This window comes from Typha angustifolia, chromosome 8 (genome assembly GCF_048772165.1).
Source record: "Typha angustifolia cultivar Huaian chromosome 8, ASM4877216v1, whole genome shotgun sequence".
Lineage (NCBI taxonomy): Eukaryota > Viridiplantae > Streptophyta > Magnoliopsida > Poales > Typhaceae > Typha > Typha angustifolia.
Window position 1 is genome coordinate 7,725,487 of NC_133246.1, and position 15,546 is coordinate 7,741,032.

Here is a 15,546-nt window from a genome sequence, read left to right on the forward strand (position 1 = left end):
TGATGATTTATTAGGTTTAGAATTCCTCTTTTTATATTTTATTAAATATCTAGATTTAATTATAGATATAATTTTGGTAATTTAAATATGCTATTATGATGCGATCTAGGTCAGATCAAATCACATCATGGGGACATTAGGCTCAATGAATTGAGTCTAGTTATCTTATTTGCTTATTTGGTTTAGTTAGAGCCTTAGTAGATTAGAATTTTATTTAATTAGCTAAATTCAGCTCTGCATAGTTTTGGGAATATATTCGCATAATATTCTACAGACGTCCGATCAAACTAATTGGACAAGATCTACAATTTTGGTATTCATGGCTTCTCTAGATTCGAAATCTATTTACTGAAAAATGAAAGGTTAATCCGAGAAGATAAGGATTAAATTTATTTAAGACTTTTGATTTAATCTCTATAAATAAGGCCTTATAGTTTGTAACTTAGGCAAGCTTGGAATGAAAAGATTAATTGACTTTTACCCTCTCATCTCTATCAACTAGGCCACTGGCATCTACAATAGAGGCCGAAAAATATCAAGACATACCTTCGCAGTAGAGGCCGAAAAATATCATTTATGAAGCCTTAAAAAGTAGCTGGAGCATTCGTGAGACCAAAGGGCATCACCTAAAACTCGTAGTGCTCGTTTGGAGTCCGAAATACAGTTTTGTGCACATTCGCCGGGTAAACTCTAATTTGATGATACCCGGTCCTCAAGTTAAGCTTGCTGAATATGGTCGCCCCTGTAAGCTCGTCGATCAGCTCATCTATAATCGAAATGGGATATCGGTCCTTTACGGTGATAGCATTTAGTACCCGATAGTCAACACAAAAATATCATGTCCCGTCCTTCTTTAGCACCAATACCACGGGCGATGAGTAAAAGCTATGACTTGGTTGGATGAAACCTTGCTCTAACATCTCGGTTACCATTTTGGAGATAACTTCCTTTTGCACATATGGATACCGATATGGCCTCACATTCTCTAGTGCAGCCCCAAGTACAATATTCTTTTTGCACATATAGACAACTCAATGGTAGTATTTGGACTCATTTGAGGTTTATCTCCTGCTGATCCTAACTGAAAAGGATAGGTCAAATCACTCGCACAAAGCAGCCCCACTATCGGCTACATCGTTTGAATTGGCAGAGACCGAACGCCATTAAGCCGCACATCTTTGTTTCCTTGCTTAAATTTCATCCACATGCTTTGAAAATCAAAAGTGATGGGTCCCAAGTTCTGTAACCACTGAGTGCCAAGGATAATTTTCGCTCTTTACAGCGCCAACGGATACAAGTCCACAATGATGTCATGTCCTTACACTCGTATATCGACCCGGCGACACAAGCTCTTCACCCTAAGCTTCGTGCCGTCTCCAATAGCAACATCAAATCCCGCGGTCGATTCAACATCCAAGCCCAACTTCCTCACTAACCTCTAGTTTAGAAAGTTGTGTATACTCCTGGAATCTATAAAGATGTGTATACAATGCTTCCTAACGAGTTCGTCCACCCGTAATGTCCTTGGCGTGAAAGTACTTGAATATGCATGCATCGATATTTCCGCTTGGATATCTTTCTCTGCTCTCTCTTCCACGGCCTCCTTATGGACCTCCTCTAAACACTCTCCATCACTAACAACTTCATCGTCCTCCTCGAGACCGTCGATGAGCATCACACTCCCGATCGGTTTGGTACATCAATAACTAGGGGTGAAACGTTTATCGCATCGAAAGCAAAGGCCCTTCACTATTTGCTCCTCCACCTAGGTAGATGTGAGAGTTTGAACGGGGGGTCTTGTGCCCCCTCTAACATTAAAAGAAGATTTTGTTAGGTTTTTATTTGTTGGCAATTGTGTACAAAATATTCTAAGTCTATTTTTTTCATGTATATGAGCTTTACACAAGTCTAGAATATCTCTGGTTTGAAGAATTGCAAGACTAGTGGAGAAAAGCTGTTGAGTTCACACCGCGTTCACAAATACGTTCGAACGCGGTGCATTCACAAACGCGTTCGAACGCGGGTACTGCGTTCACACAGACCGAGAGCAGCGTTCACAAACGCGTTCGAACGCAACCCGAAGAATTCAAGCTGTCGCGTTCGAACGCACTTGGTCCCGTTCGAACGCACCTGAGATTAAGTTAGGCCGTTCGAATGCACCCGGGCCACGTTCGAACGCACCTATGAAGTTTGCAATTTATTGGATTTTCGTGAGTACGGATAAGACTTGGATTTGGCTCTATCTTGGAGATTATATATAAGGATTGTGATGCCCTATCTCTAGGGTGGTTGAAGAAGCATTATTGAAGGAGACTTCTAGAGGCTACATCGGTTCTTCAACGAACAAGGTTCTTCTCATCTATAAATCTGAATCTTTCGTCTTAAGGGCTATCTAGACGAAAGATCAATCTCGAGGGCTACTAAGATTGGACTTCAATCACGAGAAGTAGTGAATCGTGGGTTCTAGCGATCAAGACTGAGAGGAACAAAGTCATTTGGATCGACGGATTGTTTTGTGAGTCAGTCTTGTAACTGCTACTATTATAGTGATTGGTTTTGATCCGAATTTTGATCCGTGGTTTTTTCCCGTTTTGGGTTTTTCCACGTTAAAATCTTGGCGTTCATCTATGCTTTCGTTCTTAATATTTCTTCGGAATTTTACTTAAGTGAACGAACGATATCATTGTCTAAAGGTTAGATACATACGTGTGTCTAGGGGTTTTTTCAATTGGTATCAGAGCGGGTTCTCTCACTCTTGGAGAGAGATCAGATAGGCATAGATTTTCATAGAGATGGACCCTCATCTATTAGACCTCCTATTCTAGATGGATCAAATTATGGATATTGGAAAGTTAGGATGAGAGCTTATTTGAAGTTTATAGATGAGCGAGTATGGATGGCCATTGTGAACGGTTGGAGCCCACCAATGTACATGGTGAATGATGAGTTTATTGAGAAACCGATTGAGTCATGGGATAAGACAGATTATGAAAAAGTTGGCTGGAATAGCAAAGCAATAAATGTAATTTTTAGTTGTGTTTCCTCGGAAGAATTTAGAAAAATTTCAACTTGTGAAATAGCAAAAGAAGCCTGGACGATCTTAGAAACTACTCACGAAGGAACTATGGCTGTAAAACTTTCAAAACTTCAGAGGTTAACTACTAGTTTTGAAACCCTACGTATGGAGGAGAATGAGACATTTGATGAGTTCTATGCAAAGCTGAGTGATATAGTCAACTCCAGTTTCAACCTAAGAGAGAAAATTGCTGAAAACAGAATTGTCCGTAAGATCCTTAGGTCTCTTCCAGAAAGGTTTCAGGCAAAAGTTACAGCTATTGAGGAAAGTAAGAATATCGATTCTATGAAAGTTGAATAATTAGTAGAAAATTTACAAACATTTGAGTCCAGTCTTTCAAAACCAAGGAAGTCCAAAGGGATGGCCCTATCCACAGTTGAACAAAATTTAGAGGAGTCTGATGATGAAGGTGATTTAGATGTTGAGATGTTGGCTACGTTTGTCAAAAAGTTCAATAAATTTTTTTTGAAGCCAAACAAGTTGAATGCTGAAAAATTTGAAAAAAGCAAAGCTTTTGTGACAAAAAAGAATACTGTGAGTTCGAATACAGGTGGTAGCAACAATAATGTCAAACAGAAAAATAAGAATTCTGAGAATAAAGTTCAATGTTTTGAATGTTTTAGTTTTGGACACATCGCACAAGAATGCCCTAATCGTCTTAAGAGAAAAGGTAAAGCTATGAAAGTTACTTGGGATGATTCAGATGAATCTAATGATTATTCTAAAAAAGACGAAGAAAACTTTGTAACCTTTGCCTCTTCTCTGCTTAATACTGACTCTGTTGATGATACTGATAGTACAGATGATCTTGATATGCTACCAGCTGAGGAAGATGAATCTGAAATTCAAAAGGCATATAATGACTTGTACCTCGAGTCGTTTAAACTTAATAAAAGCAATCTTAGACTATTTCAACGACTCAAGGTAATTGAACCAGAAAGAATTCAATTTGAAGAGAAGTACAAATTGGAGCTTAAACGTGTCAAAGACCTTTCTAAACAACTTGACAATGCGAAAAATAAAATGAAAGCTGATGAAATTAAACTAGAGCGATTGCATAAGGAAGTTATATTTCTAAAAGGGAAGAACAAACTGGACGAGATTCTAAAAGCTCAGATCTCTGGAAAAGACAGGTATGGTGTTGGATATACTAGTAATTCAAATAATAATAAAACTGTTTTTGTTTCTGTAGGTATACAAAAGGAAGAATACCTAAAACCATAAATCGCATTTTCAAAGCAATCCTGGATAAATCCTTCTAAACTAAAGTTGAATCTACAAGCCGGTGAATCTTCGACGGTACCAAAGGTAAACTCTAGTCACACTCCTCGGCAAAAGGTGACTAGAAAAAGGTTTGTTCCAACATGCTATCATTGCGGCAGTTTAGGGTATATTCGACCTCATTGCAAATTTTTTCAAAAACCTAGAACTGCTTTCATTTATGGGATGAAAACAAAGGCCATATGGGTCAAGAAAAGTGATTTAAAATGTTATGTTATGCATACAACATTGAAAACTTTAAATTCTGATTTGTGGTATTTAGACAGTGGCTATTCAAGACATATGTCGGGTGACAAGTCGTTATTTTCTAATCTTGAAAAACATGAAGGGGAGTTGTGACATTCGGAGACGGTAATTCATCAAAGGTAATAGGTAAAGGAAAGATAAGTACTCTAGGGATTCCTAGTCTCGAAAATGTTCTTTATGTTAAGGGCTTGAAAGCAAATCTACTGAGCATCAGTTAATTTTGTGATGAAGATTTTGAGTTAAAATTCTCCAAAAATGATTGTACTATTCTAGATCATGATGGTAATGTTATATGTTATGGATTTAGAACATCTGATAATTGCTATGTCGTTGGAACTTCATATAAACTGAAATGTAACAGTGCCTCTTTCGACATTGTAGATCTTTGGCATCAACGTCTTGGACATGTGAATCACAAGGAATTATTTACTCTGTCCAAACATAAAGTGGTAAGAGGAATACCTAAGATGAAAGAAATGTCAAAAAGAGTGTGCGGTTCGTGTCAAATTGGAAAACAAATTCATATCTCACACAAGAAGGTAAATACAGCTATCACTGACCGTGTGCTACAATTAGTTCACATGGACTTGATGGGTCCAACAAAAACGAAAAGTCTTGGAGGTAAACGCTATATATTCTTAATGGTCAATGATTACTCTAGATATACCTAGGTTGCCTTTCTACGTGAGAAGTCTGAAACCTTTGAAGTTTTTAAATCACTATGCTTAAGATTGCAGAATGAAAAATCTACAACTCTAGTTAGGATTCGTTCTGATCATGGTAGAGAATTTGAAAATAAAATTTTTTCTATATTTTGCGATTCTCTTGGTATTCAACATGAGTTTTCAACTCATATAACTCCACAACAGAACGGGATTGTTAAAAGAAAAAACCAAGTTGTGCAGGAAATGGCTAGGGTTATGCTTCACGCTAAAAAGGTTACTCAAAGGTTTTGGGCAAAGGCGGTCAATACAGCGGTACATGTTATAAATCGTGTTTATCTAAGACTAGGTACAAAAATGACTGCTTATGAAATCTGGAAAGGTAAAAAACCTAGTGTTAAATATTTTCGAGTTTTTGGTAGTAAATGTTACATCTTGCGTGATCGAGAATATTTGACTAAATTTGACACTAGAAGTAGCGAAGGCATCTTCTTGGGGTATTCGAATAATAGTAGAGCCTACAAAGTATTTAATCTTGACACTTCTACTGTTATGGAATCTGCGAATGTTATGATAGATAAATCCACGACTGACTTAACTGAAGCTACTCCTATTTCTGTTTCTGCAGATATATATTACGAAGAAATAGGAAAAGGGCTTGATCTGGAAACTGAGAATCATGATGAGGACAAAGTTGAAATGAACAAAAATGACTGCAACGTACAGGAACCATCTGCCAGAGTGAAATCAAATCATCAACTGTCATAAGTGATCGGAGACGTGAATGAACCAATTAAGACAAGATGACAAATCCAAAATGAGGTATCATTTACTTGTTATACATCTTCTTTTGAACCTAAAAATGTGAAGAAAGCATTGTTAGACAATTCTTAGGTTAATGCTATGCATGAGGAATTAGAGCAATTTTCTAGGAATGATGTTTGGTATTTAGTTCCTAGAACTAAGAATGTGAATGTCATTGGGACAAAATGGATTTACAAGAATAAAAGTGATGAACATGACAATATAGTTCGAAATAAAGTCAGACTAGTAGCACAGGGATACACTTAGGTTGAGGGTATAGATTTTGATGAGACATTTGCTCCTGTTGCTAGATTAGAGTCTATTCGTATACTGCTTGCCATTGCTTGTCATTTAAAATTTAAATTGTTTCAAATAGATGTTAAAAGTGCTTTTTTGAATGGTATCCTGAATGAAGATGTTTATGTGGAACAACCTAAGGGTTTCGAAGATCAAAAATTTCGTTCTCATGTTTTTAAATTGAAAAAGGCTCTTTACGGGCTAAAACAAACTCCAAGAGCTTGATACGAGAAATTGATTAATTTTTTAGTAGATGCGGGGTTCACTCGAGGGGGAGTGGACAAGACATTATTTATTAGACATGAAAACAAGAGTTTAATTGTGGCACAAATATATGTGGATGACATTGTTTTCGGGGCAACGAGTCAATTATTAGCTAAGGAGTTTGCAGATCTCATGCACAGTCATTTTGAGATGAGCATGATGGGTGAGTTGAAGTTCTTTTTAGGGCTTCAAATTACTCAATTGGAGAGAGGGATTTTTATCGCTCAAACCAATTATGCTAAGGAACTTGTAACTAAATTTCATTTAAAAAATGCAAAACATGCTAGAACTCCTATGAGTACGACTACCAAACTAGGTAAGGACATGTCAGGAAAAAGTGTTGATCAGACACTGTATAGGAGCATGATTGGTAGCCTTTTGTACTTAATTGCTAGTAGACCTGACATTGCATTTAGTGTCGGTGTGTGTGCTAGGTTTCAGTCTGAACCTAAGGAGTCACATTTGTTTGCTGTGAAACATATCATAAAATATGTCAGTGGCATAATTGATTTAGGTATCTGGTTTACTTATGACTCGGGTGTTATCATATCCGGATACACAGATTCTGATTGGGCAGGTTCATGTGATGATAGAAAAAGTATTTTAGGTGGATGTTTTTATGTTGGAAATAATCTGGTTGCTTGGCACAGTAAAAAACAAAACTTGATATCTTTATCAACTGCGGAGGCCGAGTATATTGCAGCAGGAAGTTGTTATTCTCAGTTATTATGGATGAAACAGATGGTCAAGGATTATGACATTGAACAAGATACTATGGTGCTTTATTGTGACAACATGAGTGCTATTAATATATCGAAAAATCCTGTTCAACACTCGCGTACAAAACATATTGATATCTGACATTATTTTATACGCGAGTTAGTTGAAGACAAAACAATAGCACTAGAACATATTGAGACGGAGAAACAGTTGGGTGATTTGTTTACAAAACCTTTAGATTTATAGAGATTTGAGTATCTTCGTACATATTTAGGGATTTATACTTTGGACTGATTTTATTGGGATTTGTGTTCTTTTTAGTTTGCGAGTTTCTTTCGTTTCATTTTTTTTTTGTTTTCTTTTTCTTGGAAATTTTCTTTGGTTTTAGTTTCAGATTTGTCGAGAGTTTTTGTCATAAAAAAAAATTTGATGCACTCCTAGATTCAATAATATACTCTTGACATAAAAATATGATTTTTCTCTTGATTATGAGTTATTATAGTCAATTTTGTCATCTTGTAGTATATTGTATCAATTTTGGTTTTGTCACTCCCTCGACTTCTATTATAATGAAACTAATTTAATGCACTCATAACGTATGTGTATTCTTGAGTGAGCATGATATCATGAATTATTTTTTTAAATAGCTTACTATTAACCTTAATTTGCACAGTTTGACCTCATGCTTAATCATCAAAAATTTGTTCATAAAAGATCAATGAAAAGGGCTATAATGAGTTAGTCTGAAAGCCGTCTTGTTTAGAGTCCAGTTTGACTCAGTACATTATTTGCAAATTTTTAAAAAAAATGACATATGTGAATATCTTTTTGCACATTGTTTGATTTGTACTACAAGAAAAGGGCTACCTACTCATGTGTGAAAGCCATCATTGCACATATATGTTTCAATAAAAAAAAATACAGGAAAAATTCCTGTTATGTTATGGAAAATAAGTCGAAAAGTGCAAAATTTTAATACCAAGTCGGTTTGAAAACTGTGTTGCATCATTGTTTATATAGGAAAGTTTGTTTAAGAAGATTGATTCATGTTATCTATGCTCATCTTGCATATGCATATCTTTATGATCAATCAAGATTAATTTAATTTTGAGTGATGCATTCGAATTGATTATAATATGCTTTTGATGATTTGATTGATCTGTGTATGACTTATTTTATTTGATTATCATATTCTATGTCTTGAATATATTTTGAAACTCTAGAAGTGCATCTCCAAAAAGATTTTTGATTTGTTTTAGTTTAAAATTAAAAAAAAAAGAAGTGGGCGTTCGAACGCAGATTTTTAAGTTTGAACGCGATAACTGGCGCGTTCGAATGCGCAGACTGGTGCGTTCGAACGCACTCATGGTTTCTTTAAATACTGCGTCCGAACCCAAGGGTTTCATCTTCCATTTTCCAAACCCTAAAAACCCTTCATTTTCCTCTTCTCAAATCTTCAAGATCTTGGTGTTTTTCATCGAATTTTTCACTTTAAACCCTTTTAGAGGGTAGTTCTCCTTCGGATCTAGCGTCTTTCGACCAAATCTTTGAGTTTTTCTTCACTTTTGCAAGGTATGATCATCCATCATTTTTCCTATTTTTTATTCAATAAACATGCTTGATCTTGATTGATTTTGTGCGTTTTCATATTTTGATCACGTTAATGTTCACACCTTGATGTTTCTTGTGAGATTGAACGTGATATCTTTGAGTTTTCAAGAGAAAGATGGGTTTCATTTAGGGCCTTCATGGTTTTTAAAATTTTTTGAAATTTTTGCTATTTTATTTTGGTTGCTTTGGGCATGTATTGAATCTTGCAACTTGTTTCTTTCTCAAGAATGCCTAAAAAAGTGACAGTGACCAAGAAACCAAGGCCGCCTTCGTCACCGTCTTCAGCTCCAAAATTTTCTTCATCAACGGCTGCCGGGCGCTACAAACACAATTTTGGTACTCGTCCTGTTATCTGTAAAAGACCCGTGGTTATATCTGATTTTTCTGAATTGGGGATTGAACATAATTTTACTGACCGTGGATGGTTATCTATGTGTCGGATGAGTGGGACTGCTTATGTGGAAGTTGTTCGGGAATTTTTTAGTAATGCCACGGTTTTAGATCGCTGTATACGTTCTACTGTTCGTGGTGTGTCTGTATACTTGGACTTAGATATTATTAGCGCTGAACTTCGTCTTCCTGATGGTGAGTTCCAATATTCAACGTCTGCTCCACTTTCTGATGTCAATGAATATGCTGGTACTGTACTGATCAAAGGGGAACGTTGGAAGGGAAACATGATGCCGCATGCAAAGCTGATATCCGTGGCTCGCATGCTTCACCTTTTTTGTCTATACAATGTCACCCCCAAGACTCGACATTCTAGTATTAGTCTGGATCGTGCATTCCTTCTTCATGCGATGTTATCTGGAGTCTCTATTGATTTGGCTGCCGTGATTTATGATTCGATTCTTACAGCTGCACAGAAAGAAGCACCTCGTGAGGGGTTACCGTTTGGCATCTTTATTACAAATTTGTGCACTCAGAGTGGGGTGCGTGTGGATGTTTCGGAACCTTCCCTTACTTCGCAAAAACCGTTGGATCGGATTACTCTTAAGCGGAGTCAAGCTCACGACCAGTCGTCTTCTCTCAAGCCATCATCTTCAGCCGCTGGTCGTTCATCGCACCTCGACGGTTCTGATGATAGCTCTGACGATGACTCGTCTCCCACTGAGGGGGAGTTACCACAGTACTCTGACCGTTTCGATCAGCTTAGTGCTTAAGTGCAGGATCTCCATTCAGCGGTAAATGATTTACGAACTGAGCAAGCTCGTCAGGGGACTATACTTGACTCTGTGTTGACGATTCTTCATCGTTAGTTTCCTCCGAGTTCCTAGTTTTTGGCATTTGTGTCAAAAAGGGGGAGAGTGTCTAGGTGTCTAGGTGTGTAAGGGGAGTATGGACATAGGGGGAGTTTATTAGAGTCGGAGTTTATGAGAGTCTTTAGATTTATAACTTTGCTTGAAGTAACTGTGAACTTTGTTTGTGAATTTTGTCTACTTACGTACTTTTGAACTTATGCTCCATTGATAACTTGTGTTTGGATTGTTTATTCATTTCAAGTTATTTTCACTTGATCTTGGATTGGTATATGTTGATTTGCAGGTATTGATGTGCAAAATATTCTAGACTTGTTGATTGCTCAGTTTGAAGTTTTTGTAATATCTTGTAACCTAGGTGTTTTGTCACAAATTGCCAAAGGGGGAGATTGTTAGGTTTTTATTTGTTGGCAATTGTGTATAAAATATTCTAAGTGTATTTTTTCATGCATATGAGTTTTACACAAGTCTAGAATATCTCTGGTTTGAAGAATTGCAAGACTAGTGGAGAAAAGCTGTTGAGTTCACATCGCGTTCACAAACGCGTTCGAACGCGGTGCATTCACAAACGCGTTCGAACGCGGGTACTGCGTTCACACAGACCAAGAGCAGCGTTCACAAATGCGTTCGAACGTAACCTGAAGAATTCAAGCTATCGCGTTCGAACGCACTTGGTCCCGTTCGAATGCACCTGAGATTAAGTCAGGCCGTTCGAACGCACCCGAGCCGCGTTCGAACGCACCTATGAAGTTTGCAATTTATTGGATTTTCGTGAGTACGAATAAGACTTGGATTTGGTTCTATCTTGGAGATTATATATAAGGATTGTGATACCCTATCTCTAGGGTGGTTAAAGAAGCATTATTGAAGGAGACTTCTAGAGGCTACATCGGTTCTTTAACAAACAAGGTTCTTCTTATCTACAAATCTGAATCTTTCATCTTAAGGGCTATCTAGACGAAAGATCAATCTCGAGGGCTACTGAGATTGGACTTCAATCACGAGAAGTAGTGAATCGTGGGTTCTAGTGATCAAGACTGAGAGGAACAAAGTCGTTTGGATCGACGGGTTGTTTTGTGAGTCAGTCTTGTAACTGCTACTATTATAGTGATTGGTTTTGATCCGAGTTTGGATCCGTGGTTTTTTCCCGTTTTGGGTTTTTCCACGTTAAAATCTTGGCATTCATCTATGCTTTCGTTCTTAATATTTCTTCGGAATTTTACTTAAGCGAACGAACGATATCATTGCCTAAAGGTTAGATACATACGCGTGTCTAGGGGTTTTTTCAGATTTCAAAGGTGGTTGTTATTTAGTACTAGCAGTTGCTATTTTTGAACTCACAAAATTTTCAACCGACGTTCTAGGCGCAAACCGCCCATCTCGGTTGCCCCAACTTATTTTCGCTGTCATCTTGAGAGCCTTGTATTTTTGCTCCATCCTCACGGCCTTTTCAAAGGCCTCCTTAAGAGTGGTAGGACAAAAAGCACGAACATCCGCCTATATCTCCTCCCGCAGCCTTGAAATGAATGTGTTCAATAATGATAGTTCAGGCCAAGGTGGCTCGCAACGACTACTAACTTTTTCAAATTCTACTTGGTACTTCAATAGGGTCGTCCTCTGAACCATTTTGCTTAATGTGGCAGCAAAATCTTCATATGCTGTTGTGCCAAATCTACGTGTAATTCTCCTATAAAAGTCATCCCAATTGGTAAATCCTCCTCCACGAATAGCCGATCAATACTAATGCAATGCCCTTTTTTAGATGTGAAAGCTTTCCATCTGGTGCGTCCTCCGTTGTACCTTGACAATCAAAGTATTGTTCCACTTAAAAAGATTTATTATGAGGATTGAAACTTCATCTGAGTCAATTTTGTGCTGGTCGATTTAGGCGAATGTAGGATTTGAATATCTAATGGCCTCTATCACATCTTTTACATTATAATCTGAATTGTCGAATATGTATGACTTATGTGTTGGCGCACATTTGACAACCATTGGACCAACTCACACAAGATTGACTCGGACAAAAATCGAGCTCTTATTACTGTTCGTGAGTGAATACACGCAATAGTGAAACTATGATAGAAGTACTTGAGGATGAAGTTTGATTATCTTATATTATCCCTTTGATTTATTTTAAATAAATGCATTAAAAAGGAAGGGTCAAAAGGCCCTACGAAAAAATAAAACCCCATTTATAGGTGGGAAAAGATTGGGGAAGAGATGCTCTCACTCAAAAGAGAGATTAGATTTGCGAGGGAAGTTCTATCCAAACATAATTAGTGAAAGAGGAGAGAACAAAGGAGACAAGTCAATTAGCTGTTTGCTTACATTTGCGAAAATCTTTACTTATGATTAGAGAATTGATGAAGGATAACCTAGTAGTCTAATAAGAGATGGATTAGCCAAGAAAAAATGGTATTGCATTTGAGCCAATTAATTAGAGCGAGTGAATCAGATTCAACAGTAACCAATATAATTTGAGATGCATGCAAGCAAGTAACCTGTTGTGAAAAATTGAGACCTCGACGTGAATAGAACTAATACAGGGGATTTACTCTGCACTTACAAAAAAAGAAAAAAAAATGTCCATTAGTACTGCATACAAGGAAACCCCTATTATTCCCTTATTATTATAAACTAATCTATGGATGAGATCTTTTTCTATTTTTCATTGTGTGATAAGAGGGATATCCTTAAAAAAAATGCTATTACATAAATACAAACACAACTGCTTATAATTGTTATTTTTTTTTCATCTATACCTTTAGACAATCCCTTGTATACTCCTCTAAAATTAATATTTATCTGTATACCCCTTAAAACTTTTTTTTTCTTAACATGGATACGTTTCTAAGGGATATTCGTATATTTTAACATAGATACCCCTTTATATGAATAATGACATTTTTATATTTTATATCTAAATTTTAAAATTTTAACCGGTAATTAAATCCAAGGGATATTCGTATAAAAAAAGAGAGTTTTAAACTAATTTATATAAAGGAACAGAATGTTTTAAGATATATATATATATATTTAGAGGGGTATATAAGTTAAAAGATTTATTCTGTATAAAGATTTGCACTTAAACAATTGTTCGTAATAACCAATATTCCAGAGGCGCTCAAGCTGTATCTAAACATAAAAAAATGCACTCGTTGCCGCTACACGTGTCCCCGTGTGTCAAACGTTTCACCGTTTTACTAGCTGACGGAGAAAGGCCGGCTTGGGTCTTTCCGCAGGATCCGCTCTTTTAGCACTTTAGTTAGAAAAATTCCCCAAAATCTGTTTATTTTCTTTTAATTATTCTCTCTAGAAATGAGCTAGCATTGCGGAGACTACGAAGCCACTTCAGCCCTCCGCTGTTACTCTCTCCATCACATTGAATTTCTCTCCATCTAGGCAACTGACAGTGAGAGATTAAGAAGAAACGCAGGTAAAGTTCCGTTTCAATTTCTTTATAAAAAGTCAGCTCCTTGAAGTATTCTTTGACACTTAAATTTTTCGCAATTTTTATTTATTTTTCCTTCTTGAGATCTGAAATGGCACTATCACTTATAGAAAGAAGAAGAAAAAAAAAACAAAGAAGGAGATTAACAATTACGTCCTCGATTTAGGGGTTAAAAATGACGCAAACCACTGTGGTTGCTGTCAAAGGAGGCATAGCATCGGTTGGTTTGGGCGTTCTTTCACCGCAGAGAAGATTGAAGCCGGAGAGAGCGCGGATGCCGGAAGGCGGGTTTTGCTGCGGTGGATTGCAGCTTGGAGTGTCTTCGAGCGGCTTGGGCGTGGAGATGTCGCGGGTGAGGAATGGGATGGAGGGGATCTTTCGATCGCGAGAGAAAGGCCGATACGTTAGAGCGCAAGCTTCTTCTGGTTTGTCTTCTTGATCTCCATTTTGTTTAGTTGTATCTGGTGGATCATGGTGGTGAATAAATGCTTCTCTTTTGTTTAAACCTTCTCTCTCTTCCCTAGAATTCGTTTTATAGAATGCCAAAGACTAATTCCTAAATTATCTATCAACATAAAAGGTTTAAAAATCTTATTATCATTTTTTGTGCTTCAAAGTTCAAACTCCCCACTTTATTTGAAATTGATTAGTATTCAATTGATTACCAAAATGAAGTTCCATTGAATATTGGCTTGATTATGTTCCAGACAAATTGTAGGATGGAAAATAATAGTAATCATAGTGGTTGCTTTGTTTGGTATGTGGGGAAACTTACTCATTTGGGTAATTGAAAGCACTTAAAAATGAAATTTTTTTATAAATTGATTGGTTAGTGGCTACATTTTATTGTAGTCTCCCTCTGCAGTGTGAATAAGAAATAAGACTGCTGATGAAATATGTTTATTTATTAGCGTTTTCCATGTTGATACACATCATATCAAGATGGTTAGTTACTTGGAACGCATCATAATAGTTTGCATGATCTAATTGTCAATGTAATGCGTAGAAGGCTTTTTGCTCTCATGGTTTTTTCTATAAAAGATTTTCTTCCTTTTTCCGACTACAATGTGCATTTTGTGGGAGTACAATATGATAAGCACATTTTCCTTGAAGAACTTGTAGGTAATCTTTTCCCTATCATGTTGTGTCTTTATGAGTTTATATCCAAGTGCTAAGTGTAGGGCACACCAGATTTTTCCTGATATAGTTTGTCTTTAGAGAATATCATTGAATACTCACCTCTACCTATTTTATCTGGCTCAAGTTTGCTGGTTTTCAAGAAAGGCTTGAAAACCATACCTCTGAATAAAAAGTTTTTGGTGATACTGTGTCAATAATAACTGAGCATAATCTCTTCTCAAATGTGCAAGTGCAAGAAAGAGACTTTTTCTAGGCCAACCATCTTTAGAAGCAGCCTTCGGGTGATCAGATCTAATCCTGTATAATTTTTTCTCTTATTATTTATCCTTCTTTTCACCTAGGTGTTGTCTGGTTGGCTGAATAGGACTGAATTGTATGGATGGGCTGATGCATGTAGGAATGATTTGGTCTGATATTTGGTTAGGCTGAACCAGTGGTGCTGAATGAGATGTTCCAGTGTTCGGTTGGATTTTTGGTTAGTCTGGCTGCTGCCACCACCAACATGACTACCTCCGCCTCCGCAACAATGGTGGCAGCAGTTGTAGCATCATATCACTAATAACTGCTGTAGCATCATATCACCTCCGCCACAACTGCTGCCACCATTGTTGCGCCACTAATGCCTCCACCACTACTACATCACAATCACTAATAAGTATTGTTTTTATAGAACTATTTCCTCTTCTATAAGTTGCTCAGGATTTCTGGGAACATAATTTGGTTTTCTCAAAG

General features: G+C 37.0%; 1 protein-coding gene across 2 annotated transcripts in view; it reads left to right on the forward strand.

Moving 5' to 3' along the window:
• Nucleotides 1–13,499: 13,499 nt before the first annotated feature.
• LOC140765381 (plastidic glucose transporter 4) overlaps nt 13,500–15,546 on the forward strand; it is a 47,811-nt gene continuing 45,764 nt past the window's right edge. Inside the window, exons 1-2 of one of the 2 annotated variants that reach the window (XM_073104440.1) lie at nt 13,500–13,659; nt 13,785–14,099. In XM_073104440.1, the coding sequence (XP_072960541.1) occupies nt 13,850–14,099 (250 nt within the window). In that variant the 5' untranslated portion in view covers nt 13,500–13,659; nt 13,785–13,849. The remainder of the gene's footprint in view (nt 13,660–13,784; nt 14,100–15,546) is intronic. The other variant, XM_073104439.1, reaches the window with a different exon arrangement.